This window comes from Notolepis coatsorum (genome assembly GCF_963971535.1).
Source record: "Notolepis coatsorum genome assembly, chromosome: 6".
NCBI classification, from domain to species: Eukaryota; Metazoa; Chordata; class Actinopteri; order Aulopiformes; family Paralepididae; genus Notolepis; species Notolepis coatsorum.
Genome location: NC_140170.1, coordinates 19,725,316 through 19,744,155, shown reverse-complemented (window position 1 = coordinate 19,744,155; position 18,840 = coordinate 19,725,316). Strand labels below are relative to the sequence as shown.

At 40.8% G+C, this 18,840-nt stretch overlaps 1 protein-coding gene across 1 annotated transcript; it reads right to left on the bottom strand.

Annotated features, from left to right (window-relative positions):
• Positions 1-3,212: 3,212 nt before the first annotated feature.
• Positions 3,213-18,209, bottom strand: LOC311230187 (uncharacterized protein). The gene is made up of 2 exons (XM_084316390.1): positions 18,177-18,209; positions 3,213-5,256 (listed from the first exon to the last, which is right to left on the bottom strand). Exon 2 carries the CDS (start codon positions 5,159-5,161, stop codon positions 3,764-3,766), a length of 1,398 nt encoding a protein of 465 aa, XP_084172516.1. The 5' UTR covers positions 5,162-5,256; positions 18,177-18,209; the 3' UTR covers positions 3,213-3,763.
• Between the last annotated feature and the right edge of the window lie 631 nt (positions 18,210-18,840).

Genomic DNA, 18,840 nt, shown 5'->3' with positions numbered 1-18,840 from the left:
GACAGCCCTGTACGCAGTACTTGGGGCCCAGACTGTGGCGGAAGAAGTCCTAATGACAGTCCTCACGGAGATTGAGGGAGTACTTAACTCGAAGCCCCTCGGATATGTCTCCAGTGATGTGGCGGATATCGACCCAGTTACCCCCAACACACTCCTGATGGGGCGGCTAGATCCTGCATTACCACAGACAATGTACCGGCCTGAAGAAGCGAACGGCCGACGAATGTGGAGGTACAGCCAAGTATTAGCCGACAAGTTTTGGAACAGTTTCCTACTGCACTACCTACCGTCTCTACAGACCCGCCAGAAGTGGGTAAAGGAGAGAGACAATTTGACAGAAGGAACAGTCGTCATGATTATTGATCAATCACTGCCCAGAGCTATGTGGCCGGCCGGCCGCGTAAGCAAAGTGATCACCGGTGCCGACGGCAAGGTCCGAGCAGCTGAAGTGCTCGTCCAGGGTCGCACTTACACCCGTCCCGTGGCAAGGCTCATAGAACTGCCTCGACTCCCAGACACAATCGATGATGACCATGACCCTACAACCCTATGACTTTGTGAAGTTGACTGACCCCTACAGCAAACCCTTATGTGTAAATAGACAACGCGATTAATCTGTCTCTGTTTAACTGATTAGGTCTGGGACCTATTCAGGGGGTGGCTGTTGTGAAGGGCCAGATTAAACCGAATATATATATTTATTTATATATATATATTTAATTGTATTTGTATATTCTCTAATATTCCCTGATATCCCTTGTATATTCCTTGTACAATATGCATTGAATATCCATTCTAGCCTACTGAACATCCCATAATAGTCTCCATTCTACTATTGGTCGAGACCTTGGTGCCAGGCTGCCATACCCCTCAGACCCAGTTTAAACGTACCGCTCGACATGTACGAACAAGTCCTAGTTCCGCGTAGGAATTTGGCTACCGCACCACTAATGGGACTATTTGTTCATAGTGCGTATATATACTGCGCTACTAAAGTAGGACTTTCTTTTCAGTCCAGTTTCTTACCCTCCAATAGAGTCACAGACGTAAAGCCTCCCCGCGACGCCACGTGTGGGAGTAAGGCCAAGTTCGGCCTACCATCGGTATTGAGACATCGTGTATATTAATATTTGAATAGTCATATTTGGCACTATATCGTCGAGTTGGACGTAGTCTATTAAGCTAATAATAGTCTGTTAATATATAGTGCTTCGTGCGGTGAGAATACTACCGTAGTCAGTACCCCATCGTTTCGGGCAGAGAACTGGCTGCTTACCCAGGGTGGTTGACCCTATGTGAAGCTGCACCCGAGGAGCCCCAGAGCCGACGAGCGAGTGGACCTGTATACCGGATTATTCTACCGACAACAGCCCGCCTTCCCAGGCACGGATTATGCTTTGGATACTTTGATTATTCCATGGATAAAGACCCCCGACACTGCCGTGTGTTGGAACCCCCCCCCCCTGGAGAGGACGCAAGGTGAGGAGACGCTCTGCAAGACGAGGTCGCTTCACGTCTCTCCCCCGTGGACCGGAGAGAGCCGGCCCACAAAGAGTCCACCTGCTTTCATCTGTGGTCCAAGGATCGCCGGCGCATTGAACGGCACTACAGTGGGTTCACCTGGGATACCCTTGGCCGGACGAGGCAGCCGGATTCTACCCCCCCCCCCCTTCCTACTCCTGTCGGCTTACAAGCGACCGGATTAACCCCCTCTAGTGTATCTAGTATAATCATTAAAGTATCATTGCTGTTATTCCTTAACTATTCCAGGTCGTATATTTACCACCTGCGCCTTCAGAGATTGGACATTCTCTATTGATATACCGACGAATACTCCTTGCCATAAAAGTGCATACTATTTCAATTCATAAATGTAATTAAGTGATTAAGTGCTTACTCTACACACCATCGCTGTGTAGAAATAAAGACCTGTTTCTAATTCGTACATTTGTGTTGGATCCGTTTCATCTACGTGAGAGTGTTCATGATAATATATTTATGCCGTGTACTGGGTGGCCGAATATTAAGTACAAAGGTAGTGGTAGTAAGTATCATATCTAGTAATACAGTCAGGGAATTGTACCCCTCAGTTACAGGTACCGTATCGGTTCAAATGTGAAAGGTACCCATCCCTACTTCTAAGACATCAATTTCACACCTTCCCACTTATCTTGATGCTTACAATTCATCCATAATATTAGCTAACCATACATTCTAATTAGAATATTTAAAAGTTGGGATCAATTCACTTTAATTCAAGATGTAGATTTTATTTAAAATATTGTACAAGTTCTGTCATGAAAAGGTTTTACTATTCAACATAATGACAAGTAAATATGAATGGATGTTCAATCAGAAAGTAAACAATTTGTTTAGATTTTAATTGATTGCATTTAAAGTGAATTGATTCCAACCCTATAACGTTTTGATAGTTTCATCAATAGTACAGCCATTCCTCGTCAATATACACACAATGATGACAAAATAGTTAGTTACTTGTGCAACAGGTTGCTCTGTAATTCCCATAAACCCACAAGCAGTTAGATGGTAGAAAAACCATCTAGAAAACGACAATACATGGAACATTACTCTAAAATAAACACTTCTTCTTGTGAAAGTAAAAAAAAGTAAACATGTCAACAATGTTGACAATATGTGTGACATTAGTTCAATACATCACTAGTGTCCACATCAAAATATAAGTCCATACCAGAAGCACTTTCCCCTCCAGTGTGTACACCACATGTTTGTTAACCATCTTGGCTTTTGGCTGGTCACCCCATACTGAGGTCAGAAAGTTCCTATGATCCCAGTATTTAAAACACTAGAACAATGCGTGTTCACTCTTATACCAATGACATATTGTCCCAGGAACATCCACCCTGTCTGTCTCACTCCTCAGAGCGACAGAAACACAACTGTTGTTGTCAATGAAAACTGTGTCTATGCTAGTACTGCTTCTCTCTCACAGAGGTTTCTGTGCAGGTCAAAAGTTCTTGGTAGTAGTTTACCATTTAAAAAAAAGTCAAATATTACTATCACTATTATTCTTATGATTGTTGATGGACTGATAGCTGTAATGACATACTGAAGCGTTTAACACTGGGCCACACATTCATTATGAGTGGAACTCTTCTAACACTGGCTACAGCTGTAGGTTCTCTCATCTAAGAATGTTCTCTCCCAAGTGAATTTGCTCATGTTTTCTGAAATATGTTAATGTTCTGAATCTCTTATCACACAAACCACAATGATGTGGCTTTTCTCCTGTGTGAATTATTTGGTGTGTTTTCAGACTACTCAAATGACTAAAGCTCTTCTCACACTGGTCACAAAAGTAGGGCTTCCATCCTGTGTGAATTCTCTGGTGTTCTCTCCTGTGTGAATTCTCTGGTGTGTTTGCAGATTACCCAGTTCGCTAAAGCTCTTCCCACACTGGTGACAGGAGTAGGGCTTCTCTCCTGTGTGAATTATCTGGTGTGATTTCAGACTAGACAGTCGCCTAAAGCTCTTCCCACACTGGTCACAGGAGTAGGGCTTCTCTCCTGTGTGAATTCTCTGGTGTCTTTGCTGATTATTTTGCAGAGTAAAGCACTGGTCACAGGAGTAGGTCTCTCCTGTGTGAATTCTCTGGTGTGATTTCAGACTAACCAAATGACTAAAGCTCTTCTCACACTGATCACATGAGTAGGGCTTCTCTCCTGTGTGTATTCTCTGGTGTGATTTCAGATGAGACAGTTGCATAAAGCTCTTCTCACACTGGTCACAAAAGTAGGGCTTCCATCCTGGGGTGAATTCTCTGGTGTGATTTCAGACTAACCAAATGACTAAAGCTCTTCCCACACTGATCACAGGAGTAGGGTTTCTCTCCTGTGTGAATTCTCTGGTGTATTTTCAGATTCTGTTGCTGAGTAAAGCCCTGTCCACACTGATCACAGGAGTAGGGCTTCTCTCCTGTGTGAATTCTCTGGTGCGTTTTCAGATGAGACCGTCGACTAAAGCTCTTCCCACACTTGCCACAGGAGTAGGGCTTCTCTCCTGTGTGAATTCTCTGGTGTGTTTTCAGATTCTGTTGCAGAGTAAAGCCCTGTCCACACTGGTCACAGGAGTAGGGCTTCTCTACTGTGTGAATTATCTGGTGTCTTTGCAGATTATTTTGCAGAGTAAAGCTCTTCTCACACTGGTCACAGGAGTAGGTCTCTCCTGTGTGAATTATCTGGTGTGATTTCAGATTAACCAAATGACTAAATCTCTTCTCACACTGATCACAGGAGTAGGGCTTCTCTCCTGTGTGAATTCTCTGGTGTGATTTCAGATAAGACAGTTGCATAAAGCTCTTCTCACACTGGTCACAAAAGTAGGGCTTCTCTCCTGTGTGAATTCTCTGGTGTGTTTTCAGATTCTGTTGCAGAGTAAAACACTGTCCACACTGGTCACAGGAGTAGGGCTTCTCTCCTGTATGAATTATCTGGTGTCTTTGCAGATTATTTTGCAGAGTAAAGCTCTTCTCACACTGGTCACAGGAGTAGGGCTTCTCTCCTGTGTGAATTCTCTGGTGTGATTTCAGATGAGACAATTGCACAAAGCTCTTCTCACACTGGTCACAAAAGTAGGGCTTCCATCCTGTGTGAATTCTCTGGTGTGATTTCAGACTAACCAAATGACTAAAGCTCTTCTCACACTGATCACAGGAGTAGGGCTTCTCTCCTGTGTGAATTCTCTGGTGTGATTTCAGATGAGACAATTGCATAAAGCTCTTCTCACACTGGTCACAAAAGTAGGGCTTCCATCCTGTGTGAATTCTCTGGTGTGATTTCAGACTAACCAAATGACTAAAGCTCTTCCCACACTGATCACAGGAGTAGGGTTTCTCTCCTGTGTGAATTCTCTGGTGTATTTTCAGATTCTGTTGCTGAGTAAAGCCCTGTCCACACTGATCACAGGAGTAGGGCTTCTCTCCTGTGTGAATTCTCTGGTGCGTTTTCAGATGATACCGTCGACTAAAGCTCTTTCCACACTTGCCACAGGAGTAGGGCTTCTCTCCTGTGTGAATTCTCTGGTGTGTTTTCAGATTCTGTTGCAAAGTAAAGCCCTGTCCACACTGGTCACAGGAGTAGGGCTTCTCTCCTGTGTGAATGCGTTGGTGTTTATCGAGATTCATCTTTGAACTGAAGCTTTTTCCCCACTGGTCACAGCAGAGACCTTTTCTTCCATCCAAGCCTCTTGGTTTCTTCCCAGGCCTGACAGGACAGCTATCTGGATGGAGATAGTGATGGAGAAGAGTGTCAGAGGAAGGAGTGATGGAGAAGAGAGAAAGATAAGTGATTTTATTCAGCTTTTGTTTCTATGCAAGAGGTTTATAATGGTATGTAGCTGGGTTTTATAGTTTAAGAACACTGGGTAGTCCAGAGTGGTTTACAGTTCTAGACTTAAACCACTTTGTTTCAAGCACCAGTTAGTCAACAGTTTCTGGAGCAGGAGTGGTTACATCATGGCTATAGTTAAGGTCAGTTTAAATTTAGTCCAGGACTAAAGCCCCTTTAGTCTCAGGTTATGACAGATTTAAGTGTCACCTTATGGATCAAATCTTATATCAAGCTATAGGAAATATCATATGATCTCAGTAACAATATATATCACAATATAGTACAATTTCTGTAAATTGGATGAAACATTTGTCTACAAAATAACCACATAATCCATGACTACTTTTTAATAATCCTGAGTGCAGACTAAATAGAAATGAAGGCACTTTGTCTTTTCTCCTTTTATTTGGAAGCAACGTATGTCAGAACCATATGCTGAACACCTCTTCACCTACGACTGAACTCCTGTACACGGCACCAACACTAGGGATGCAACTAAAGATTATTTTGTTATTGATTAATCTAAATTATTATTTTACCAGAAAAAACAACAATCGATTCTATTTGCAATTTAATATTTCAAAATGTTTTACTAGAATCCATAGGTCACATGGCTAGTTGCCTTTTTGATACCTCTCTCTTTCTCTCTCTCTCCCTCTCCCTCCCTCTTTTTTATTTTTTATTTATAAGGCTATTCTTGGTTTGCTTCCATCATACCTAACCTATGGATCTACATTCTTTAAAAATGTATGGGAAGTTATTGTCTTTGCTCCCAGGACTTATTCCTACTATCTGTCCCTAAAGCCCATACTGGATTGGGAAAAAGGGGGTTTAAGTATGTTGCTCCCTCTAGTTGGAAACAGTTGCAAAATTATCAGAATCTTTGGTAGGTGGTCTCATTGGATGCATTTAAAGTGATTCTTAATGACTTTGAGGCAGGGACATCTGGCCGCAGATGTTTTGACTGATTTATATTGCCCTTGTATGAACCCTGATGTCGATGACTTGTGATGAATATTTTTTTATTCTGTCATTTGTTCTTTATTTTATTGTTATATGTTTTTATATCTGGTTTTAGAGCCAAACACAGTACTACATCAGCCATCACTCTGGTTACAAATTATATGATCTCAGCATTAGATAAGAAGAAACACTGTGCTGCCCTCTTTGTAGATTTGTCAAAAGCCTTTGATCACTACCTGCTTCTAAAATCTAACATGGGCTTGGATGGTAATGCCTGTGTCTGATTTCGGGATTATCTATCTTCTAGGCGTCAGTGTGTGAAGTTTGGTCAAGTCCAATCTGAATTTTTGTCCATATAAAGGTATGCCACAAGGTTTCGTTTTGGGTACTGTCCTTTTTACGATCTACTTCAATCATATTGTTTCTTCTTTGTACGGATGTAATTTCCATTTGTATTCTGGTGATACATTGTGTACTGTATTGCCGATTCTGTTCAACTGGTCATTGAGAAATTTCAGCTTTCTTTTGATGCTCTTCAGGAGGCCCTTGTTAACACTTTAAGTGCCGAAAACGTGTTTAGGCGTCCTTCCCCGCCATGCTCAAGTTGCCGAGGACGCCGTAACTCGTCTTTAATATCAATATTTCAAAAATCTGTGATCGGAATCATATTTTCCATCCGCAGCCTTCACACACAGTTCTGAGCTCCTCTCAAACCTCTAGCGGTTCAAGAGCGCCATCTGGTGGCCGATCGGCGCAATCGCCAAAGAGGAAGTTACTAGGACGATGTGCTATTCACCCATATTACTTCCGGGCACTCTCTATAGGTCCCGGGACTCGATCTCGACACAATACATAGCGATCCGTTGCCAATAACTCGATAAACAACATGATTTGGACGTATATACTATTATACAACCTGGAAATAGATCGCGTATTTCTACATCCCATAATAGGAATATTTCAGTTCCACGCTCATCGTCCAACGGCGCGAGGAAGATACGGTAAGATTCAGCGTTATTTTTTAACGTGTTCGATATAAACTGCTCTGATGATCATATCACCCACACTAGATGAATGATATAACGCTGCCCACGGAATTATAAACGATACCCCGCCCATCCGGTCATCATCAGATGATACGTAGAAACTTCTAGAAGTACGTCCAATTGAAATTTTTGATCTCGCACAGATTCCTACCAAACTGTATTTCATCATCAATATAATGCATTTGGGGCTATAAATCACGTTCTGGAGAAAGCTGCAGAAAGAGATGAAAACATACTTATACTTTAGACCATATTTTACTATGAATATGTGAATGAAAAAGTTTAACGTTGCTACACAATGAACAATACATATAGGACCTTGAATGGGCCATAATAATGGCAATTTAGCAATAGAATTAAAAAAGTTATAGCCCTGCAAAGAAGGGGAACTTTTCCATAGACAAATAGAGCTGGCAAGGGATGGTATATCATGAATTTAGCCTTAGGCAATCAAAGTGTTAATCTTGAATTAGTTCTTAACACATTAACTGCCACAGAGTTTGCCCGTCTCATACCACTCTCTGCCACCACTCTAAGCCTATGGAGATGTTTACCTTCTTTGCAGGGCTATAACTTTTTAAATTGTATTGCTAAATTGACATTACTATGGCCCATTCAACATCGATGAACTATCTTTCAGGATGTAGGAACGTTATACTTTTTCATTCATAGATTCATACGAAAATACCGTCTAGAATATAAATATGTTTTTATCGTTTTCTGCAGTCATTCCTAGAATGTGAGTTATAGGCATAAACGCATATATAGATTATCAGCTGCTGTTTGTTGCCAATACACGCTATATAAAAATGTTCAACTGTACATGATCCTAAACGTTATGACTGATCATGCGCGGATGAACGGTCGTTTATAATTCCGTGATCGTCAGTAAATGCTTCATGTAGTATGGGTGATATATTGATCAGAGCAGTTTGCATTAATAATAATAAACAATCACGCTGAAAATGACGTCAGCGTCCTCTTATCGTTCGCCGATGAGACGGGAGGAAAAAGATCCCACTTATTTGACGTGGATCGACTAGATCCATTTCAGGTTTGTATAATAATAATAAACGCCCAAAATCATATCGATTATTGAGTTATGGCAGCGATCCATATGTACGGAAGTGTGTCTAGAGTCTAGGGCTGGGCGATATGGCCAAAAACGTTATCGCGATAAAATTATAAAATTATTTTCATAAAACTCGATATCGGTAATTATCGTCGATATAATTTCTGTCATTAACTTCTTATGCCCGGCGCCGATGGACGGGCTATTAATAGACTTGTTTTGCTGCTGCGAATGTCTCGAGTTGATGTCATCATCAGTCCGCGCACGTTCTCTACGCACCAGTGCATAGATTATTATATTCCACCAGGGGGCAACCTACCGCCACTTATAAGAATGGAACGAACAGTTAGCCAGAGCAAGCGGTGTATCCCATGACAATGTACTAACTATCACCCTAAAATACTCCGTTCCGCCCCAATACATTGCAACGACGTCCACCGCATACCCCACACTACTGTAACCGTGGCCTCAGTGTGTTTAGCATCTTTTTCCCCGTGGCCATGTGCGTTCTAAAAAAAAAAGCTCTGCCTTTGATTGGCTATAACACGTGCATTATGCAAAGACCAGCCCCAATCTGCCTCTGATTGGCTCTGATCATCACCCTGCCATTATTATTCGCTGAATGACGGGATAAACAAAAAAGCGATGTGAGCATCAAATTTCCGAATTGAAACGATAAAAAAGCACAGCGTCTCATACTGGTTTCATATAACATACAAATGGACGTTTGGATTAAACAAAGTGTATGCAGTGATGCTTTTCCCAGCGGAACACAAGCTGCTTAACGTTACACAGGTATGTTATACACGTTAATTAAGCTATGTAATGTTAGGGTGCAGCCCTTTAGCTTTAACTAACGTTAAGATAGCAGGAACAGTCGGCCAAAAAAGCTGTTTCAACAAATGCATTCACAAAATGTATTATCATTCAAACGTTATATTATTCGTGACCAGTAAGTAGATACGTCTACTACTCAACCGCAGCAATGTGCCTAAACTTTGCTAGTCAAAACTCGACAGGACGTTGCAACCCAGGCGCGGACGGAAGTGGCCATTTTTCAAAATAAAATACCCGAAAGACTATTAGTATAGGGAGGTGTAGTGGTTACATGATTGCTGTTTCCGGCCGGTCCATCATCTTGAAAACACAATGTATTTGCCCATTGCCCATTTCTAAATCGTCTCGTTTAAAACAAATAAAGCATCAACATTTGCATGGTGTACCTTTCTGTGTGTATTCATCCACAATCTATAGCTCAACATGAAAATATTCGCAATTAATTGTAAAAAAAAATAAAGAAATCGCTGTATTTTATTTCAACCAAAAATGCTTAACAAATAATGTTAGTGAGAAGGGAACTCATTTTGTGCAAAAATGGAAAGCTTTCCAAATGTTCATTAGGTAGAATTGTAACAATAGCCGATAATCCATTTTACCAAAGATAAATCCCTATACGGGTGGACCTCGCAGGCGGTCCAAAGTGACGTCAGACTACACCTCCCTATTTAGGAGCAAATTGTTTCCATGATTAAAAACGATGGTTTTTAAGGCGCAGTGGAAATTGTTGGGTGCACCTAAATTATGTGCTGGTGCACCTAAATTAAAAAGTTAGGCGCACTGGTGCAACCAATGTAAAAAGTTAGTCTGGAGCCCTGCTTTGGCGCAGCGCTTGCCTTTACTCTCTCCGTCTCTCCCTCTCAAAGAAAAAAAAATGCACACACTCGCCCCAACTTACACGCACACACACACACAGAGCCACAGGTTTGTTTTGAGGAGACAGCCGGGGATACGAGAGTGTGAGAGAAGTGGAGAGAGCTTCGCGAGTTTAAACGTTAGCCCTACATGTTTTATTCAGAAACATCGGAATATGGAGGCGCCGAGGTGGATGAACTGGTAGTAGCCTCGCGTTCTAACGGTTAGCATTGCAGCTAGCGTAATTGAGCTAATAAGGCACTGGATTCATACAGTAGCTTGATAGCTAGCGTCGAAATCCTCTGTGTGTCTCGTTGAAGATGGCGTCACGGCGCCCCAGCTACACTGACGGGGGGGGGGGGGTACCGTCTTTATATCTATAATCTATACACACAGACAGTGGAGCTGTTTGCAGATAGCGAGCATTTTGACTTGTTGCGTGGTGGCGATGTCTCGCAGATAATACAACTACAAGTATAATTATATAATATATATATATTTTATAAAAATTAAATTATATTTAAAAAAAAATTTAAATTTAATTTTTTTTAAACCAAAAACGATCGGTATCGGCAGTGTATCGGCCGATATGGCTCATAGACGATCGGTGATCGGTATCAGTGGCAAAAAACGTGATCGGGGCATCCCTAATGATGATGATGCACACACACCTTTACAGTGTTTTGTTTACCAGTAGGATGTTATAACATTGCTGATAATAAAAATCATAAGTCTAAGCTATCAAGTCTCCCGTGATTTTATATTACTATATATTAAAAGTATAGGCGGACCATTCCTCGGTTACATGATTATTGTTTTCTCCAGTTGTGTGTGTATTTTTTGCTAAAGTGGATAGAAAACAGTACTGTGCAAAAGTCTTAGGCACCCAAGAGTTTTTATATAAATTGTCTTAGATATTAATACATTTCTTTCTGTATTACTGTGTCAGTATACTACTCTTTTAGAAACGTTTAATAAAATTATTTTTTAAAGGATCTTCATGGTTTAATGCAGACATATGTTGCAGGGACTATTTTAATCGTCATGTTGGCGTGACTGTATGCTTCAAAGGGTTAAATCAAGCATTTTTAAGGGCTTTAGAGGAAATGTCAAAATATCGTGATGTACATCGTGTATCGTAACATAGCCAAAAAATATCATGATATCATTTAGAGGCCATATCGCCCAGCCATACGGCTAACCTTAGTTAGCCTAGCGGCGGCTAACGTCAGTTAGCTTGGCGGCTCGCGTCAATTAAATTAAAGGTCCGAGCTGGTCTGTGTCTAATGAAATCTGTTTTGATTACGTCATCACAACAATAAGTTAGGTTACGAACGTAACCCTGTTCTTTGACATTCGTGATATTTTTTCTGCTAAAACCCTTTCGGCTTTTTTAACCATTTTCGACCGATATGTTTCGGTGGCCGAATATTCGGTGCATCCCTAATTTGTAAGCTCCTCTCTTATACATCTTTGTAAACAAACTACTGCTTTCTAGCGCTGCCTCCTTAGAGCTGCTCGTCTGTCTGCATGTTTTGTTTTCAGTATTTTATTGACAAAAAAGCATCTTCATCTTTGCTTTTCTGGCAGTGTATTTGTCTAATTTGATGTCATTTTAGTATCCTCCTGATCTAACGTGACCCTGAAGTGTAAACAGAGTCAGACAGTCAACGTCCGCTTTAGGTGTTAGCTTGCTGCTCCCTTGGCTACAAAAGCCATCCCCTAGCCATCTAATATTACAACTAGGAGTGCACCGATATATCGGTCGGGTATCGGTATCGGCCGATAAGTGCCTTGTTGACTGCTATCGGCCTATAAGCTCAAATGTGCCGATAGCAGTCGCCGATAAATAACCATCAATTTGTGTAGCGTCAAAAGGCAAAAAAAAAAAAATTCACTCGCGACTCGAGAACATTTGTTGCAGTAAAATCATTGTCTCTCGTTTGGTCATTCTGTGGAGCGCTGGTCGGCGGGCAGCTAACGTAAGTTTGTTTACCTCTCGCAAGCAGATCAATGGCGGCTTTGCGGAAGAAAAAAAAACTAATAAACACTTGCCGATTGGTGGTAAGAACAGCAGGAGGTGGGTGCTAGCGTTGGGGCGTAATTGGCCGAATCGACTGTCAATCAAAATGGTTCTATTGCATTGGCTGAGAGGCTGAGCTCTGGTTGAGAGAGATGGTGCTCTCTCTTATTAAAACTCATAATCATAAACAAGTCTTGAGCAAGACAAGAAGTTAGTCTGTAAGGTTATGAAAGCCAGTGAGTATATTAAAAAAAAAGTTTGGGAACCGCTGCTCTAAATGTTTTGATGAATTGAAAATGGAGGACCCTTATGTAAACAAGCTGAAAGTATTTGGCTGGTCTTCATCCTCTTAGCAGTTGTATTAAGCTGTACTGTACCCATTCTGCAATCTGTTAATAAAGTTTTCAATCAATCAGACAAATCATGTATAGAAAAGCTTTCCTTTTATTATAACATTCTTTCATATAACAAAACAATATATTATTGTTTTTAAGAAAACGTTTTAGCCCTATGCTTGACTTTTAGGCATGTCAACAAATAAAATAATAATAAAATGAATAAATAAAATATTAAATAAATAATAATACACAATAATACTGCACAATAATACTGCAGAGATTGCTGTTGCTGTGTGGGACCCTGTAAACTCCTGCGAATGCAACACCACTTTGACCAATTTGAAGTCTTTGTCTACCCATTGGGCGGTGAGGCTAAGCATGCTCATGGGACTGACATCGGAACTCCATATATCAGTTGTGAAGCTAATGGCGTGCACATCAAGGGCCAGTAGCTTGTGAATGTGTGTGGCCACAACATTGTAGATGTCGGGTAGACAGACGTCAGCGAAATAACGCCGACTTGGCAGTGTGTACCGGGGCTCAATGTACTCCACCAGCCTCCGAAACCCCACGTCTTCCACAACGGAGAAGGGTTGGTCATCTAGTGCGATAAACTCCATCACCTTCTTAGCTTTGGCACTGTCCCTATCTAACTTTTGGCTGCGCTCGAATGCGTGTGTTAACAGAGACTGAGTCGAGGACTTGCATTGCACTTTCGTAGTAGCCAGTGCCGATGTGGCTTTCAGATACTCATTGTAATCTTCCACGTGTCTTGATTTTAAATGGTTGATCAGATTTGATGTATTAAAATCCCTGGTTGAGGTGCCTCCCCTTGAAACACCAACGGAGCATTTGTTGCAAATAGCATAGCGTCCGTTTTCTTTTTCTGACACCGTGAAATGAGCCCATACAGCCGACATTGTCTTCGTATTTGTTTTGTGTACAAGAAAAACAGCACGGTACCGTAGATATTTCAGACACCCCCGCTTTTCTTTCGTTGAAATATAAATAACGTTACATTCAGAGAGCTGCCTTGATTTTTCTGACGAAAGATTATGTTCTTTACTTCCTTAAAGTTCCTTTTTGCGGCCTTGAGAAGCGTGCGCACACTCACAGCTGAGATGATGTTCCTTTTTGCGCCTGACGAGAAACACTGAATTCTGCTATTATTTTAGGCATGGCAACAAATTAAATAATAATAATAATAAAATTAATAAATAAAATATTACTACACGTCTTGTGTTACAAATTGTGCTCACCGATATGAACATAGGCCTCTTTACTTACTTACGAAAAAGGAAACATCAAGAAATATGTTTATGGATTTACAGGTGCAGCTCAATAAATTAGAATATCGTGGAAGTTATTTTATTTCAGTATTTAAATTCAAAAAGCGAAACTCTCGTAGATTAGATTCATTACACACAAAGTGAAATATTTCAACTAGCCTTCATTTGTTTGAATTTGGATGATTATGTCTTACAGCTCACGAAAGCCCAAAATCTGTCATCAATAAAAAAATTTAAAATAAAATAGATGTATTTTTCTTTTGTATATACTATAGAAATGTCGGCCTTCTGAAAACTAAGTATGTTCATGTATGTTCACTCAGTACACTTGGTTAGGGCTCCTTTTGCAGTGCACAAATGACTGCATCAATAATACAGTGAAATATACAGACTTTTCCACGATATTCTAATTTATTGAGCTGCACCTGTATTCACCATGCCATGTGTTTTATTTTATAATGCTCATGAGTCATACAATACAAGTAAACATTATCCTCGCCTTAGCGAGCACACAACAATTAACCAGCTATATCAACAATAAGCAGCAGTTATTAACGAAAATGTTGGTAACTCCAGTCATTTTACTCAAATTGCAACAAATAAAATACTTCACCACACGAAAGAACAAAATGAGAAGTACACTCAGAAACAGATTATATTTATTAGTAAAATAACACCATAGCACCGCAATTAGCCTTTTCATGTCACGCACCACCAAAAGGGCGCGCGTGCACATATACAGTAGTTAAAAAAAAAAAAAAAAAAAATTAAAATATATAAAAAAAAAAAAAAAAATGAAAATATAAAATAAAACGTCACTTCCTGCCCATGAAAACGATGTTTTTTTTAATTTAGATAATAACGTTATATTGTGCATTGGAAATACAAACATACTTAAAATGAGTAAATATTATTAATTTTAAACATGTTTATATTATTTATAGGGCTATAAAACACAAAAACGAAAAAGTTTTATTGTCTTCTTCTCTGATTTAACAGCAGCTGGCCAGCAGGTGGGTCGGCGCCCTAGCGCCCCTAGTGGTAGAGCCGCCACTGCGTCTGGACCTAAGTGACTGCCATCTCTCCACCCTCTTTCTCTCAATGTTTTTTTTTACTAGACTTCACTCAGGTGTATTATTGATACTCTGATTGATACTATGTTTGTTTCTGACTCGGAGTGAGAGTGAGCGAGAGAGCGCGAGGGGGGTGAGAGAGATGAGGAAGGGGCAAGAGAGAAAGAGAGCTGGGAGAGTGTCTGTGTGTGAGAGGGAGAGAGGGGGGGTGTGAGTCCTCAGCCCTTGTGTGGGTGAATGTAACAAGTTCCTAACGTTTTCTTCCCCCTATTATTTCATGCACACTTTATTATTGTTTTAAATTATTATTTTCTTTTAAGTTAGTTTGTGCATCACTCGGTTTTGAATTTGATGCAAATTTGCAATGCATGAGGGTCATCCTTAAGGTTGGGCACCGAAAACCGGTTCTAATAGGAACCGGTTCCTAACTTCCGGAAGTAACATATTTGCATTTCGATTCTTAATTTCGATTCTTAAAAAAATATATATATATATATAAAAAAAAATTACTTTCTTAATTAATACCCTAGTTACAGTACAGCAACCAAATTAAATAAACTGTATCAAGTCAACTGAAAATGTGAATAGTATGAAAAGAAAATTAATGTCAAAAAAAAAATTCTCCTGCGAAATAAGCTGTGACCTGTTTTGACCTGCACCTCAAAGAATCGGAATCGAGAATAGTTTAGAACAGGAATCCATATGGAGAATCGGAATCGGAACCGGAATAGTTCAAATCCAAACGATGCCCAACCCTAGTCATCCTTTTGTGTTAAATGGCTGCATAAAGCAAGCATTTGTTGACTCATGTTGATAAAGAGTATTAAATTTTTTTTTATACATTTATTATTTGAACGGCTTAAGGCTATATCTGTACTTGATGTTTGTTTGTTGTGTTGCATATTTGAAATAAACTTCAATCAAATCAAACCCCCCCTCTTAAAAACAAAAACCTGTGTTTGTTCTATAACACATCATGCTAAAACTGTGAAACAAATGTCCTACTCCCCTAAAGAAAGAAATACATAGCAAACATGACTCAGTTATGCAATAGTGCTGCTGCTTTTTATTTAGTTAAAATCTTTTAGTTAATAAGACTAAAAGACTACAATATGACTACAGCGATTTCATGAGGGCTTCCTGTCCTTGCAATACACGGAGCATTAACGTAACATTTTCAACAACAGATTGCTGCTAATTAAACACTTCATGGAAACGGAGTAATGTTAACGTTATGTCGAGTTCAAATAAAGAAATACGTGTAGTGTAGTATGAACTCGACATAACGTTAACGTTACTCCGTTTCCATGAAGTGTTTAATTAAGTCCGTCGCAGATGGATGGTACACTGGTAGCTAGCTAACTTTAGCCACAGCTGCTACAGAAAATCGAATTTCAATGATGTTATGAGCTATCAGTAGCTAGCCAGCTAGATAACGTTAGACAACGGCTCGTGTATTAAACTAAAGTGAATAGTTTACTGGGCCATTGTTTAATGCTTCAGTGATGTTAAAAGGGGAGCTGCACGCTTGCTATCTTCGGTGCAAATGAGACGGGTCTGTGACAAGACGGGTCTGTGAGGGGGAGGGGCAACGAGGGCACTGCATGCAGCGTGTGCGTGCGTCAACAAGAGGAGGGGGGGGGGGGTCGCACCAGAACAATTATTTGTGTTTGCACGAATGCTCCCAATTATATTTTGAGGTCGCACAGATACAATTTCGGTCGCAATTTCGAGCCCTGCTATGATGCTACAGTAGGGGCACGTGACAACGCTTCTGCTTTTCAAAATATACTGCAAGTGCTTTGGACTGATATTTTGAAGAGCAGGAGTACTATCAAAATAATCAACATACCTGTGTTGTATAGACAAGGACCCTACAGTAGAGGTCTGCAAGCCAGAAGGGGCCCGACGCCATGGACAGATTAGAAACGGGCTGGGGCCGATTTATTTATGCAGAGGTTTGGGTAGGGCTTGGGCTCCTTTTATTTGCCTCGCTTCATTTTACACACACGAGTCGTGCGCGCACACACAATCGCGCCGTCACATAGTGTTTCCATCAAAGCAACGAGCTAGACCGCTGAGAGCGTGCGTGTCGGAGATGGAGAAGCTGCCTTTGCTAGCTAGACTCGCGTGCTATGTGTTGAGTATACCTGCAAGCAGCAGCTCGAGCGAGCGATATTTCAGCACCGCAAGGAAAACGCTGGAGGATAGGAGAACAGCGCTGAAGCCATTAAAGGTGGATGCCATTCTTTTCCTTCAGAGGGCCCACGAATGTACAGCAGAGTGGAATAAACTGTAAAAGGTTTTGCACGATTGTTCTTGGATTTAGCCGGTTGGCGAAGATTTGTGAGTTTTGTTAAAGTTATTCAATCAAAGAAGTTTTTGTTGCAGGGCGGCTGGGTGGCGCAGCGGAGATTGCGCTCCTCACCAATGCAAGAGACTCCGGTCTCGAATCCGGGTGTCGGCATTGCCTCTGGCTTGGGCCGGCCGTCACACCAACTCATTGGCAGAGTTAGCGGGTGGAAGTCAATGGGAGGTAATCTGGACGTTGTGGACAGCGACTCCTACAGGTCGGTTGGGGGACGCCTGCACAGCAGAGACAGGAAATCAAGTTACACGTTATACCTCGCCAATGAGAGTCCGCACTGGCAGGTGAAAAGATGCGACAGGCTGCCTCCTCGTGTACCGGAGGGCCGACCAGTGGGAGGCATATGCGAGCAACGTTCAAGACAGGGGAGGGGAGAATTGGAAACATGAAATTGGGATGGGAATTTTTTTTGAAAAATAAGGAGAAAAAGTGGATACAAAAAAATAAGTTTTTGTTGCCGACGTTCATCTAACAGTGAAGTGTTGAGACCATGCTTTAGTGTCACGACATTAATGTTTTAGTCTGTGGGCATGTTAATTGTTGCTGTTGTTAGCCGCAGAGCTATGTCGTTATTGCATTGTGCATTTTTTGTCATAATGTAGCATTTGTGTGTGTAACGTAGGTAGCGTGTGTGTGTGTGATATCTGTCATCACATCGTAATATTGGCCTCAGGCTTAAATTGGGCTAGGGCCGAATAATTGCTTAACTTTTCGGGCTAGGGTAGGGCCGGGCCTGAATGCTACAGGCTTGGGTCGGGCTGGGGCAGACATGGCAGGCCCCTGCAGACGTCTACCCTACAGCCTTAATCAATAGGTGACAGAATAGAAATTATCATATTCATTTTTAAGAATTTGCATAGGTAAATTTTTAACCTCACATCTAGAGACTTAAAAAGATGTCTAAGAAAAAGAAAGAAAGATGACAATAAAAAGAAAAGTAACATACTGGTCTCCTGGTGGTCTGTGGGCTCCTCCTTCAGCCCAGTGGACATATCCGTGGGTGGATCCAGCGTGTCCTGAACCTCCTCTATTTTAATCATCACTAGGTCACTGGGTGAATCTGGAACAGTGGGAGACAGAAACTAAGTATTTACAGTGGCATAAAAAAGTATTTGTCCACTTTCTGATTTTTTCTGTAATTACTAGTGGTGGGACTCCATTACATTTTTTTATCGAATTAATTAGAGACTTTATAGTTAATTAATCTAAATTAATCACATTTTAATCGCATATCAATATTTGATGTGAAAAGCTAAATGTTTCCATTCAAATGAATTTCGGTATATGAGTGAATCAATGAATATACATTATACATACGTTTAAGCAGCAAATCCTGTATTAGCTACTACACAAACCAACAGATCAATGCCATTTTTAACAAAGTGCATCAATTTTAGGAATATTATATATATAGCGCAAAGGACCTTTTGTAAACTCAAGCACTTTCAAGGTAAAAGTAAAACAGTACTTTCAAGTACATTCCAGAACAGTTGACCATTAAAAAAAACTCTTGATTGATTTCTCTCTTTTTTTTATTAAAATTTTTTTACACATTGAGTGCCACGCCCCTTCCGGGAAGTGACCCCTTACTTGCCGTCCATTAACCCCAA

What these genes read in the sequence shown, in the direction of transcription:
- LOC311230187 (XM_084316390.1), bottom strand. Translation starts at nt 5,161, where the DNA reads ATGAATCTCGATAAACACCAACGCATTCACACAGGAGAGAAGCCCTAC.